At 35.4% G+C, this 14,998-nt stretch overlaps 1 protein-coding gene across 1 annotated transcript in view; it reads left to right on the top strand.

The window, feature by feature from the left end:
* The window catches only part of LOC138712094 (maltase 2-like), a 52,336-nt gene that overhangs the window by 14,246 nt on the left and 23,092 nt on the right, over positions 1–14,998 (top strand). Inside the window, exon 2 of the mRNA XM_069843488.1 lies at positions 14,704–14,934. Coding sequence (XP_069699589.1) covers positions 14,778–14,934 — 157 coding nt within the window. The 5' untranslated portion in view covers positions 14,704–14,777. The remainder of the gene's footprint in view (positions 1–14,703; positions 14,935–14,998) is intronic.

The following is a 14,998-nucleotide window of genomic DNA, read 5'->3' on the forward strand; positions in this document are numbered from 1 at the left end:
TATAATATTGTTTTGATTAGTTTATTGATTACTTTTACAAGGCTAAAGATACCATCAATATCATTTCCAACTTATCATTCATACTCAATCCCTTTCTTTGGGGTATCACTTTTTTATGAATGATATTTCATTCACTTAGTACAGTATAGTTGTACTACTATGGAATTTATGTGAATATTGCTTCTTAACTCTTTATTATGTTATTAATGTTTAAAACACAATTACAATATTAAGAAATTGGTGTTAATACTTTTGTTTTACAGAGAATATAGATAATATCAAACAGAAAGAAGCCATATAAAAATAACTACATAGAATTTCACGTTCCGTTTTAAGTTTGTACACCACTGTCTTTTTAATCCAACAGGCTGCTTATTCATATACTTAATCCTTTCTCCTTCCATACCTAGCGCTTGGTGCCCGCGCACGACGTCAAGGTCAGAAAACTGCGCTTCCTTTGACATCACTGCTCTAGAGTCTAGAAGAGTCTAGATCAAACCAGTTCACAGTGGGCAGGATTCGGGCGTGCACTAGGCGAGATGGACATGTATTGGGCAGACGAGGAGTTCAGTGGCGGCCACTCAGTCTCTAATCTCCTAGTGAAAATTTCTTAATCTGTGGTCCATGGACCCATCACAGCCGTGATTCTTCAGAAGAATTATTACATCCTAAGATTCACCTTTATGGTTTTTGGCTTTATCATCTCCAATTTTCCTTATTCATTGAACAGGCGTAACTAAGATTCAGTATGAAACTGCAACATGGCGACAATGGCGGGCATAACAAATCGTTTTGACCAAGAGTCAAATGATGAAATTTATTCAGTAATTCAGAATACATAGCCACAAAACACAAAAATAAATAAATAAATAAATAAATAAATAAATAAATAAATAAATAAATAAATAAATAAATAAATAAGTAAATAAATAACATAGACAATATGTGTCCAATCAGTTTCAACAATTTTTTGAAGTGCGCGGTTATGAATTAAAAAGAGAAACACCAACTCAAAAGACAGTAAACATTTTAAAAGATTGACATATTTACATGAGAAAATGAAATGGTGACGACTACAAAGCGTAGGCCTACACTATGAAAATCATGTGGAATGTGACGGCAAAAGTGATACAAGTCCAATTACAGAATATGCTAGAGGAAAGAAAGGTCAGTGCTACAGCAAAAAAATCTAACTATGTTTTCAATAATTGTGTATTTAACTAATAACCAAAACTGTTTTCAATTTAATGTAAATTTAATCAATAAAGTCTCTTGGAAGTCCTACAAGTTTACCAGTCTATTTTATTGTTAATCACAAACAGATTATATAACTTTATGTAAAAAAAAAGCCGCCACGGTGGTCTAATGGACACAGCGTTGGACTTATAACCCTGTGGACACGAGTTAGATTCCTGGCGTACCCCTGATTTATAACTTGTGTTGGGCAAGCCCGTGGTCCAGGTAACACAAGGGTTTTCTCCGGGAACTCCAGTTCCCAAGTGGCATCTCAACATCTCTCCATCTCCTATTCTCATCTCATCGCGAGTGTAGCGTAGGCCAGCCTCCTACGGTGGCAACGACTTTGTCGGCAAATTGGTCTACAGCACTGGCTTCATATGGGTGAATAACGAACAGTGAAGTACCCGCCATAAGGGGGTGGGGGAACTTTATGTAAAAATGTGTCGATCATGTCATTTCGTTATTATCCACCAAGCCTATGCAGTGAAACTTCATGAGCCATTTAATGTAAATTGTTATAAAATAAGTAATTTTTATGAAGCGCATTTTATGAATTTTATTTAGATTCTAGTTTCCCGTCCCATTCGGAAAACAGTCCTGATAAATGGCACTCGAGAATCTAATCTTTTTAGATAAATTCTCTCGTTCCAACATAAACTGTAAAATTTCCAAGTAATTTCAGATTATTATGCAAATCTGGCTTTCACGTAGAAGCTCCCTGTGAAGCAGGTTTGAATAATTTCAACGGAAAAATTGTTCCGAGGCCCGGTATCGATCCCGGGACCCTTTTTTTCCCTTGACATTATTCAAACCTGCTTCACAGGGAGCTTCTACCTGAAAGCCAGATTTGCATAATATATTCGTTACTGTAGGTATGTTAACAGAAAGCCACAATTTAAGTCACACAGAATTGTGTGTACTCAAAGTTACGTTCTGGCGTCTTGTCAGCCCATTTGAGTTGTGTGGATATAAAGAGAAGAATTGTGACGATGTCGTGTATAGTTTCTGGGGTAGCTCAGTCGGTAGAGCATTCGTGCGCTAAGCGAAGAGTTCCGGGATCGATACCCGGCCCCGAAACAATTTTTCCCTTGAAATTATTCAATCTCAGATTATCTCGTGGTATTGTCTATGCTAATAATAATAATAGCATAATGATAATGATAATAATAAGGTGTAGGTCTACTGTAAGTTATGATTGTTCCATCGTCTTAGGATCCAGCTGATTTCACAGGAGGGTGTGAAACCGCAGCAGTGCTGTCTGTTCTCCTAGTAGGATCGGCTACGGAGGCAACTGTCCTCCAAGTCTGGAGCGGCCTTGAGTAAGACTGCACTGCGAGGTTTACCCGGATCTGATCAATACTAAGCAGCAGTAAGGGTCTCCCCCCGGATTCCAGGATATCCCTCTCTCCGGAGATTTTAGACTGTTTTTAATTAAAAACATATAATTTACACAATATGCCTATTATATTTTAATTTAATACGACATTCAGTTCTAAATATTATAAATCTTGTTAGTCTACATAGATTTTCAGGTCAGTTGTTTCCTTGATTTTTTTGTAGGGGATTTCAGAAAAGGCTAGTTGGCGACACAATTCACATAGCTGAGTCTTCCGGCCGATCTTGACTGGTTGAAATTTAGACCGTCTGAAATTTCAGTCTTGATTGTTACAGTTAAGAAGTCAGGTATGCAGATGCTGTTTTTATTGGAGTAGTTTTCCCCTCGGAGGAAAAGGTCTGAATTAAACACCGCTAACCAGGGGAAGAAACAAGTAATAGCCTATCTGATTATATGTAATATGGATTTACACTTAAAATATGGACTACTTTGGCTGTGACTACATGAGATGAAACTACAAAGGATGAATGAGACGATAGGTAAATTATATTGTATATTCTCGATTGCGCTTGGTTTGAAAGAATTTCGTTGGCAAGTCTTGTTATATTAATATCTCCTTTTACTATTGCTGTAGGTTCGGGAATGAATAATAAATCGATGGCTGAGAACCAGACTGTTCTAAGTCCAACTTTTTACAACAAAGAAATCTGTGTTTTATTGTGTTCCAGTTCTTGTCTGCATATATGAATCGAACAAAATTGTAAATATTTCTCTCCATAAAGTTGCTATGAAGCTATTCCAAATTGTTTCATGAAGCTTTGAATGTCAGGAGCTTAAAATAGCTCTCCTGAAAAACAAATAGTAAAATGGACTTGCAACAGTCTGGTTCTGAGCCATCGAAATGTTGACAGCGGAATCTAAACGATGCAACTATGTTGCTGCTATTCATTTCAGCTGTATTCACCCTGCCATTCATGTGATGCAATGTGGCTGCAGCAGGGAAATAACATTGACCAACACTGCTGTGCATACAGCATGAAGGAGTCGAGTCAACCTTGAGGTCAGGCCAAAATATTCTACTATACCAACAAGATGGCTGGACTAGCATTATGGAATGCGCTCTATTTAGAGTCTTCATGGGGGAAAATGTTTTTTTAAGAAATTTCGGACAGTGTATGGATCCGGTGCCCATCCATCTTCGTCACGAATTTGGGAAGGTGTAACACCTGATTCTATAAACCAGCTAAAACGGCTGGGGGAATCATCGTGCTGTACCCTTGTACTAGTTGGATGATCGTTCACCTCTGCTGATACATATGAACGTGGGCAGTGATATCAATTCTATATTTTTCTATTTTAAGCTTTCTTTTATTTCTTTTATATTTATTTGGGTTCGTGGTACAATACCACGTTTTCGTTATGATAAACTGATATATTTAGCTTGAAAGGGATTTTTGCCCTTGTCGTAGTCTGATAGGTCTTGGCCATTTATGGACTGTTGCGCCAATGTGTTTGTTTCTTTATACTAACAATAGCTTTTTTGAAAGAAAAAGAAGAAAACAAAGAGCAAAGTGAGACGGAAATAATTACAAAACAAATTGGGAAGAAACGAATAGAAGGAAAAATGAAAGACAAAATAAATAAAAACAGCAGAAAAAGGACAAACGAATAAAAAGACAAAAAGAATTAAGGATATATAGATAGACGGACGGACAGAGACAGACAAGAAAAGAGCGAAAAATAGATGAGAAAAGGAAGACGAAAATGAGAGAGAGCGAAAGAAAAATCAAAGGAAGAAGAAAAACAAGGAATAAAAACACAGCAAAGAACGTAATGGGAAAAGAGATAGAAAAAGAAAGACGAAAGTGAAGAAAAACACTGAAGAACGTAAGATACATGAAGATATCTACTCTGACTGACATTTCGATTTTTCGCTGTCATTAATTAATATGAAGATTTTTCAACTGGTTATTTTACGACGCTTTATCAACTGCTATGGTTATGTAGCGTCTGACAAGCAAACATTCTCATGGGGGCAGAAATTTTTTTTTCTTCTACCATGTTAATTATGTCAAAACAAGTGCTTGTACAAATGTTTGCCACTCGAGCGCAATTACGAGGACCGTATAAAATAAGTTTCCCTGGAGCCGTTTACAGAAAGAAAACAATTCCACTGGAAACATTTTATTGGAACAGATACAACAATTGTTAAGCTGTTTTTCAACGCATTTCCCGCTGGAACTGAAACATTTGTCATACTATGGGATCGACAGAGAGGTGCAGACGGCTGTCACACAGTAGTTCCGATCCCAGGGGGCAGACTTCTACGACACAGGGTTACAAAAATTGATCTCACGGTATGACAAATGTCTCAATTCCGGTAGGGAATAGTTCAACAGTTGTTGTATCTGTTTAAATAAATATGAAGATCGGAGTTACGATAGCTTTACGTTAAAACTCTTAATCCTCCAGATTACCAGCCTTCACAGAAAGGAATAGCATCAAAGAGGCAGGAATAGTGAAACAAGTATTTAGTATGTACAGTATACATATCTCTTGATCAATAGTGTTCGTGAGATTTGAAGTGGGTTATGATACTTAACGAGCATGTGTTACGCTGATTTCTATACTCAACTATAACACATAGGCCTACGTGTAAGTTCTGTGAAATGAGGTATTTGATTAATATTTCTGGTTTGCTGTATACGAGTGTTAATTCTACGTTCACTGACGTTATCCAGCTCTCAAGACATACTGCGAGTATGTGTACACATTATTCCATATCACGCGACGTTGTCTAAATAAAATATTACGTCACAGCCAGATATGCATCGGCACACACACACACACACTCTTGCAGTGTGTTTTTATTTGTGCTTATGTTTAATAAACACATTGCAGGTGTTACAGTAGTTCTGCATGATCATTTCCCCTCACGATAGGGGGCTGTTTGAGCAGTGTTGTCTGTTCTCCTAATAGGATCGGCTACGGAGGCATCTGTGCTCCAATTCTGGAGCGGCCTGGAATAACACTGCACTACGTGGTTTACCCGTATCGTACCAATACTAACAAGAGAAGAAGCAACTAATTTCTTATTACGTATTGGCATAATATGGATTTACACTGGAAATATTAACTACACTATTTTGGTTAACACTGTGTTACAATGATAAATAGAGTTAAAACTACAAAGGCTGAATGAGAGGTTAAATATAGCAGAATTTGTATCCGCGAATGCGCTTTGAATGAAAGGGTTATGCCGACAACTCTTGTTGTATGAATATTTTCTCTTTATTGCTGCCAGTCCGCGAATGAATGTTAAATGTTGGAAGTGGAGTCCTTCACCGGTGTGAATGCGTTGTTGCTACGCATTGCAAGCTTGCTTCTGGCAATAATGTGAGGGCCGCAAAGAAATAATAGGCTTATTTATTATATTGCCGAGTATACAGTTAAAGCAGTCTGACTAATCAACGTCTTCGGGTTTGACCAGGTCACTTTGTGATTAAAAGTCGTTCAGTTTACAAGAATGAAAGACAGCTGCAGAAGAAAATATAGGCCTAAATTCTACTATGGTAACAGTGACTTAAAAAAATAAGAACAAAACGAAAAGAAAATTAAGAAATGAAACAATCAGATAACGAAGACAGAAAGAAATAGGCAGGCAGGCAGGCAGGCGGGCGGGCGGACAGAGAGACAGACAGACAGATGGACAGACGGAAAGACGGGGCAGATAGATAGATAGATAGATAGATAGATAGATAGATAGATAGATAGATAGATAGATAGATAGATAGATAGATAGATAGATAGATAGATAGATAGATAGATAGATAGATAGAATAACTCAGTAGTTGATACAGCATCGTTGAATAACCAAGTATAAAATATAACAAGAGCAAAAACGTTTCACGCAATTTATAGGGAGTCGATGAATTCCATGTCTCTTTTTTTTCTTGTTTTCTACTTCTTTTACTTCTTAATAGGGGCTAATATTCTAGTGAATGTCTATTAGACACTTCTTCTTGTTCCTTGTTCCTTCTTTCTCTAATGACAATAAAATTCCAACGGAATTGGCTAGTGATTAATCAAGGCTCGAGGCCGTCACTCAATTCAACTCAATATTACAGTATACAAGGACACCAGTCTGTTTCACTCTATGTGAGCGGGTCACAAATCACAGGAGCATACATTAAGCTACAATCTATCTCATGATCTTTGAAAGGTAATAACTAGACATCGGAAGTTCATTCAAATGAATGTTTTTATCGGAAGGTCATATTTACCTATAATTCAGGTAATATCTGTTTCAAACAAAATCGAATAAAAAATTGATGGAAGTAAATGTGCATATTTGCATATTTCAAGAAAATTTAGTAGTCTAAGCCTAAGCAGTTCATTGTTGCACATGTTGCCTAATTTCTGCATATTTTTACTTAGCTTTTGCATAGAGTACCATTTTTCTGTTAATGGGAAAAAACAGCCGTTTCCCATTGCCAAGGAAAAATAAGGCCATTCAAAGCGACAACTTACAAGTTGTTATAGTTAGTAGCTACTGTAGGTGACCGTGAGAGTGTCTTCGTACAGTGGAGTCATTCTAATTTTTTAACAATGGTTCTCTCCGTTAATTACTAAAAATTTAATAATGTTAATGTAAAATATATTAAATACTGTAATAATAAGCGGATGAAATAAATAAATTTTGCAATACAAGATGCTATTATAGAATTTTATATAGAGTAATTAAAAAACTCGTAAATGCTGACTCACGACATTAACAATAAGAAGGGAAATAGGCCTACAGAATATTCACAACACCAACTATCTTTGAATATCTGCCCAGACAGAAAAAATGTTTGAAAGATGCCAAGATGCATCTGCACATGCACTTACATCCTCTACTGTTAGATCAAGTTCATTTTCACTTTCCGAAATATCAACCACTGTAAGTTATCATATATTTTATTTTTCTTAGACGTACTGCTACCACCACTACTGAAAAAAAAAATTGATAGAACGCTATGACGCTTCCTTGCACTACAGAAGACCTACTGCACTATTAGCTCTCTGCGAATATTAAATAATAAGTTGAAACGTAAGCGTACTGTAGCTTAAATGATGCCGAACACTATGACTAACTGCAATCCGTGTAGTCAATACTCTTAATGAAAAAAATAATTTCATTGAAATGCATAAAAGATTGTAGGAGAAATGCCGTATAAAAAAGAAAACGAAATATCTTGTTAATGTATTTAATTGTATATTCTGCAATTGAATATCTATTTATTTTTTTAATCGTGTTTTTGAATACTATTTAATTATTGTGTACGCGGTATTGGCATTGTAAGGGGAAAGGGTAGACAGCTGCCGAAGTAACAGGAGATGAGTTTCAAGATTACAGACATAGGTATATCATATTGCTGTCCTGATTGCCTGCAAACTTGAATGGGAAATAGCAATATAATAATGTGATCGCTTTGACCTGTGTTGTAGTTAATTTTTGTCCTATGTTTATTATAACAACAAAATCTGAAGAAATTCGTATTAAGTTAATGTTCTTCCTTTCTGTAAAATAATTAAACTAAAATATTAACAATCGGCTCGAGCAAATCGATACCAACCGGCTGAATGACACTATTGTCTTCGAGTAGCAGCCAATACTTCCGGCCTTCCGCTAACTCATCTCTCATTCTTTTTGTTTCGTCCACCGACAAGGTTAATTTTTCAGTTTAGTGAAATATCGAAGAGTATAATATATATCTTTATTTTAAGAAATGGATTCAAGAAACAGAAGATACGTCTTTCAGGTTCTTGATTTTGTTAAGTTGTGGCCTATTACTATGAGTGACAGAGGATAGTTCAGATAGTTCTGATTATGCAGCCGATTCCTATGACGAGTAAAATAATCATTCTCTGTGTTGTGCTTAAGAACTTATTGTGTTTTAATTGTTTGTATTACAAAATATTAATATTCGTTATTTAATATGTATGTAAATTTACATAATAAAAATAATAGTGAATACATTTTCAAACCAATGTGATTTTAAGTAGGCCTATATATTTAATTGCTTTCTTGCAACATGCAATTAAATTCTAATTTAAGAACAATGCTAATTCTTAAAATTAGGCTATTTAAGTAAATAATAAAAGTGACAAGAAAAAAAAGCTTTTAAAGAATAAAGTGCACATAGAGTAAAGGTTGGTATTATTGTGATACTAATAATATTAGTATAGTACTTTTTGAGAATTTTTTTACAATTTTACTGAGCGAGAGAAGGACCGGTTTTGTGCAAAAACTTGTCCACGAACATTCCCTCAATACGTTGACGCAAAAAAACCGATCTTCCTTTCACTCAGTAAAATTGTAAAAAAAATTCTCAAAAAGAACTATCATAATATTATTATTATAGTATCACAATACTACCAACCTTTACCCTATAGTTGAGCACCTGTTTACTTTAAAGACGTAAACATGTGCCTGTTACAATATAGGAAAGGAAGACGGAGAGGGAGGGGTAGGGGGAGGGGGGAGAGAGAGAGATAAGGACGGTGCATCAGCTGACGGTTTCTAACTCGGTCCAGATTAGGAGTGATAAGAAAGGAAAGATACCGGTAATTAGAGTTTTAAAGTATACTCAATGTGACACATATATTCTAATCGGATCAAAAAACAAAAAGGCAAAGTAATAAAGCCTAAGACAAAGCGGCGTTCATTTCGCATAAATTAATAGAATACGAAACACGTTCAATAACAAGATACGGTGGAGTAACGGTTAGCATGCCTGACGGTGAAACGAGCGGGCCCGGGTTCAAATCCTGGTTGGGACAAGTTAACTTCAACCTATTCAGAGCAAATGCTGGGTAATTTTCGGCGCCCTGGACTTATTTCTCTGGCTTTATATATCATATCATCAGATGGTAGATAACCATAGCAGTTGATAGTGTCGTAAAATAAACCATCAAAAAACAAGATAAGACTTTGTTAGAAGCGTAGCTTTTAAATTGTTACCGAAATGAAGATGAAGTACTTTTACTATTTTATAGTACATTCCTTTAAAAGGATCCATTTCCACATTTAATTCAGTTTTACATTTCGCAAAGCCTATTTTGAGGAAGTGATTATAGGCTTACACGAATTTATACTTCTTTTCTACAGTAACAAAACTCTAAATATGCTCTCGTATCAAACATTTTAACCAATTAGCAGTAATATCAATATGAAAAAGAGCAGAGGAAATCTGAAGAAATGGACACGAGGTCGCAAGGTACGAATGGGCAAACTGATGGAATTACAGTCGTGAGGAAGAAGAATGGTCAAGAGAAAAATAAAATGAAGCAACCGCAGTGATCGCACAAACTGGAAAGTAGGGAAATTGAAGAAAATCATTGGCATGGACCAGCCCAACTAAACAGACGTTAAGCGAAGATCGGAATTCGAACTGGGACAAAAAATACGTGGCAGGTTTTGGACAGTCTGTTCAATCAGCAATTGTAGTGGAAACTATCATAACAAGATCGTTGACAGGTACGTGTAGACGACAAAGAATTTAGCTGAATTGCAGATCGCGCCGGAGGAAGCGAGACAGAACCAGGAAATGCTGAGATCAAGAAAACCGAAGAAGAAAACGTATGTGAAGAAATTAGATAAGAGCTGCTTAAGTACCTACCACAAATGCAATGAAGTTTAGTGACACGTGTAAAAACTCATGTGATTCGGGAAGTGATTTAACTAGATTAGTGGGAAGGAAGGTCAGTGCCGAGAGGAGAAGTGAAATTGTACCTGTGAGTGCAAGAGCAGAAATGGTGAGAAGTGAAGAGAAGAAAAAGAATGATGAGTTTATAACAGAAGAGGGTGAAGTGGATGTTTCTGATCCAGAGATGGCTAAGGACTTAGTAAGTAAAATGAAATATGAATTAGAGGAGTGTAATAGAAAGTTAAGTAAGGCGATAGAGATAATAAAAATAGGTGCGGAGTATGGTGGAGGAGACTATCTAGGATAGTGAAGTATAATATGTAGAAAACTAGTGGGATCTGAAAATGAAATGTACACAAGACATAATAACGAACATATTGGACAAGGGTGTAGTATGTTTTAGTAACAAGTATTATTAGAAACAGTGTGTGTTCGATATAAGTGAACTGAAAATTAAGAACAGAGTCGTAAAAGTGTCAATTTTGAACGATCTAAATTAAGTTGTTACGTTTCAAAGATGGGGAATACTGATCAATTTAAATGGGGTCGGAAGTTAAATTATAAGAGCGTCTACAAAGGGTATATCTGTAATGAATATAATTGTGGCTTCGGATGCAAAATTGTGAGGTTCACGTTACATGGAGTAAATGTTGACATCAAATCATGTAATATCAGCAATAATATTGTTGTCAATTCTAAGTCTGTTTAAAATGGGCAGGGAAAGTTTATACTTGGACGGGGGCGAGTTCGTATACCTTTCTGGGACGAGTTCATATTAAAGAAAGTACATCGCAGGGGCCAGTCCATGTGATCATTGGGGACAGGCTCATATTAAAAGGTTAATTAGTACCAAATTCATGAACTCCCAAGCTGAACTGGGCAACAACACACTGACTACGAGTGTCCTTCAGACTTGTAATTTTTGTCCCTTACTTTCAGTTTAATTTAACTACAATTTAATAGAAAACCGCAGGATGATCAAACAGGTCACAAAACAAAATGCACCAGCGTATATAGACAAAACATAACTTCTTGGGAGAAGAACCTGAAGCAGACGAAAAAAGCGATGGAATGCAGAACCGGAACAGTGAAAGCGTTGATGATGATGATGATGATGATGATGATGATGATGATGATGATGATGATGATGATGATGATGATGACGACGACGACGACGACGACGACGATGATGATGACGACGACGACGACGAAAGCACGGAATATTTTTTTAGAATCGGAGAAATAGTGTCTGCTCAGATTTGGACAAATTGTGTGAGGTAGCCTACATGGAGAGAATGTGGCAGTTTATTTATTGTTAGTATATAGTTTAATATAATTAATGTAGAGAGTGGGGAGAGTGAAGACGATAATCGTCAAAACATCTCGATTAATTTGGACGGTTAATACTCTTGAAAATGATTATTAAACATACAAGACCTTGTGCTCTATTCCACCTGTTCATATTTCATTTCATATTGACACAGCTTTCTTCCTTCTGTAGTACAGTATGTATCAAAATTATGTTTTCGTATGGTTCATATATGTTTTGTGCAAGGTATAATCCCAGATATTTTGAAATGTGACATAGTAAATCCAATGTACAAATCTGGATATAAAAATAATTTAAATAACTATAGACCTATATCTTTACTTCCAACATTTTCCAAATTGCTTAAAAAATGAATAAAATGTAGGTTAATACATTATTTAGAAAAAAAAAACATAAAAATCCTCTGTATAAATCAGTTTGGTTTCCGTAATAATATTTCTACTAATATGTTCTTATTAATGTTACTGGAAAAATTATCAATGAACTAGATATCGGAAATAAATATTTGGGTATTTTCTTGGATCTACGGAAAGCTTTTCACATTATCAATCATAATTTACTTTTGGACAAACTACATAAGTTACTATTGGGGTTAGAGAGTTTTAAAATTATTCCAATCATATTTTAGTAACAGAAGGCAAATGACCAAAATTGAAGATCAATTTAGTAAATATAAATAATATTGATATAGGGTAGGCCACCTCAAGGAGCAATTTTGAAACCTATTTTATATCTACTGTACAGTATTTATATGTTAACGATTTGCTAAATATACATTTCTAAAAATTTAATGGATCTATAGGCCTACATTCAAATGTAGATGATACGGTAGTTATTTTTAGCGGTTTTTTATTGACAAGAAGAATATAGAAATGCTAATATAGGTTCTAATGTTGTTAAAAATGGCTTGATTCCAACTTCCTTTCTTTAAAAAAACATGTTTTATTTAACGACGCTCGCAACGAGGTTGTATCAGCGTCGCCGGTAGGCTATGCCGGAATTTTGGTCCTGTAGGAGTTCTTTCACATACCAGTAAATCTACTGACATGAGTCTGTCGCATTTAAACACACTTAAATGCCACCGACCTGGGCCGGAAACAAACCCGCAACCTCGGGCACAGAAGGCCAGTGCTACACCAACTGCATCACCCAGGCGGACTCTTTTCTTTAAATATATCTAAATCAATCTTAGTTCCTTTTTTATTGACAACTGCCGGTATTCAAAATTTAAAAATTAGCGATGAATATTGACTAATAAATACACAGTTAAAATTGTTTAGATCCCAAAAGTTGTAAATATCCATTAAAAGAAGCCACATATGTGAAATATCTGGGTATCATTATTGATCAACATTTAAAATGGTCTCATCACATTACTTATCTTTGTAAGAGGCTTCGTAAAACAACTTATAAATTCGCTAATCTTCGATGGTATACTTACCCATTAGAGTTCTACGAAATGTTTATTTGGCCATTTTTCAGTCTATTATTAAATATGGCATTATTGTTTGGGGTGGAAGTACAAAAATTGATCTTAGTCCGTTAAATTTACTACAAAAACGAATAATTAAAATTTGTTTGAAGAAACGTTTTGATTATCCAACTAAATTAATTTATTCTGAATTTAATGTATTTAATATTGAACAAATTTATAAATATACCCTGTTAAAATTTTATCATAAAATCGTAATAAGTTTATATTACAGGCACATAATCATGACACAAAACGAGATAATAAGTCAACATTAGTAGAACCTAAATGTTTCACATCTGCTGGTCTAAAGCATAGTATTAATTTTGGCCCTCGGTTGTATAATTCTGTAGCTAAATTATTGCAATGCAGCCAGTTTGATTCCCAAACGTCCGTATTGATTCCCATTTATCGAAAGGGTCCTGGATGGGTGATATTCGAGTTGATTCCCAGTCATTGAATATATTCATGTTAGTTTGTATCCGAGTTTTTCCTTCCCATTTTGTGTACTTAAGACTGTCTACTTACAAGATAACAACTACTTCACGCAGTTTCTTGTAAATAAGAATGTGATGTGATTAATAATGTGTGAAATTTGTCAATAAAATCATGATCTAAAATTGAAAAACTTCCAACATAGGTGTGTTTAAAATATGTTAAATTTTTCAATAAATTATAGAACTTAGCAATTATTAAAAATCTTCACTTAATGTTGTTGAGGAACTTTCAACACCCGGAAAACAGCTAATTGCTTCGCTACGGTAATTTCTTATTAGTAGTTCAATATAGCTACTACTCTTTCTCTTTTTTCTATTGTTGGTATTTTCGTTGCTTCGAAGTTTTACGTAAGTGCTACATTGAATTTCGTTTATGATTTCGATGACATGAAACATATCCGGATAAGGAAGCAGAGGAATCAACTCGAACCTTTTGTAAATATATCTAGGAAACACAACGGGAATCAACACGACGTCATTCAAGCAGCTTTGGGAATCAAGCCGGACGCAGCCCTAAATTGCACCCAGAACTTCTAAAATGTAACCACTAATACATATTAAGAAAATTAAAAACTTATTAGACTAATGTCTTCAATTTGATTAAATAAATTTATAGCCTATATGTATGAATGAATCAGCCTATATTATATTTGTGTTGTATAATTTCGGAATATATATATTTTTCATAAATTGTCCTACTTGATACACGTAAGATATTATTCTTCTCTATATTAATATTATGTTACGTAATTTCACTGTAACTGTAATTTTACTTTTAATTTCTACTTTATTTTACTTATATATTTCTCTTATATTAATAATCTATCTGAACTGCAATCGAGCACGAGCGCTGCGCATTCGGTCCTAAAATTAATTAACATTATTGTAACCTCTTTTTTATATGTATGTATTATTTTATTCTATGTCTATTATTATAATTATATTCTGTAGTCTGTTTTATATTCTGTATTAAGAATTGAGAATAAATAAATGATAAAAGTGGTGAAGATGACAAATTGCAAGTAACTTATATTAGCAGCATGCGTGGAAGAAATCTCAGATAGCACGCGGTAACCCTCTAGCGGAGTGATATAGTTGATATGGCCTATAGGTGAAATGTTTGTTACACATCACAATAGATACGAAACACGTGATAGCAGCGGAAGTTGCATAAAAGAACCGGCAGCGTGGAGGCTACTTCAGTGTGGGCAAGATGCCTAGGTTGACTGCTGCTGTCGCGCTCCTGGCGCTGTGGAGCGGGGTTCGAGCCGCGCAGGACCCGCTCGACTGGTGGAAGACCACGACAGTCTACCAGATCTATCCTCTGTCCTTCAAGGATAGTAATGGCGATGGGATTGGCGACCTTAGAGGTAGGTCTATGACGTTCCATGACGCAAATCCTTCCCAAACACGCACACACACACGCATGCATCT

This window comes from Periplaneta americana, chromosome 13 (genome assembly GCF_040183065.1).
Source record: "Periplaneta americana isolate PAMFEO1 chromosome 13, P.americana_PAMFEO1_priV1, whole genome shotgun sequence".
NCBI lineage: Eukaryota > Metazoa > Arthropoda > Insecta > Blattodea > Blattidae > Periplaneta > Periplaneta americana.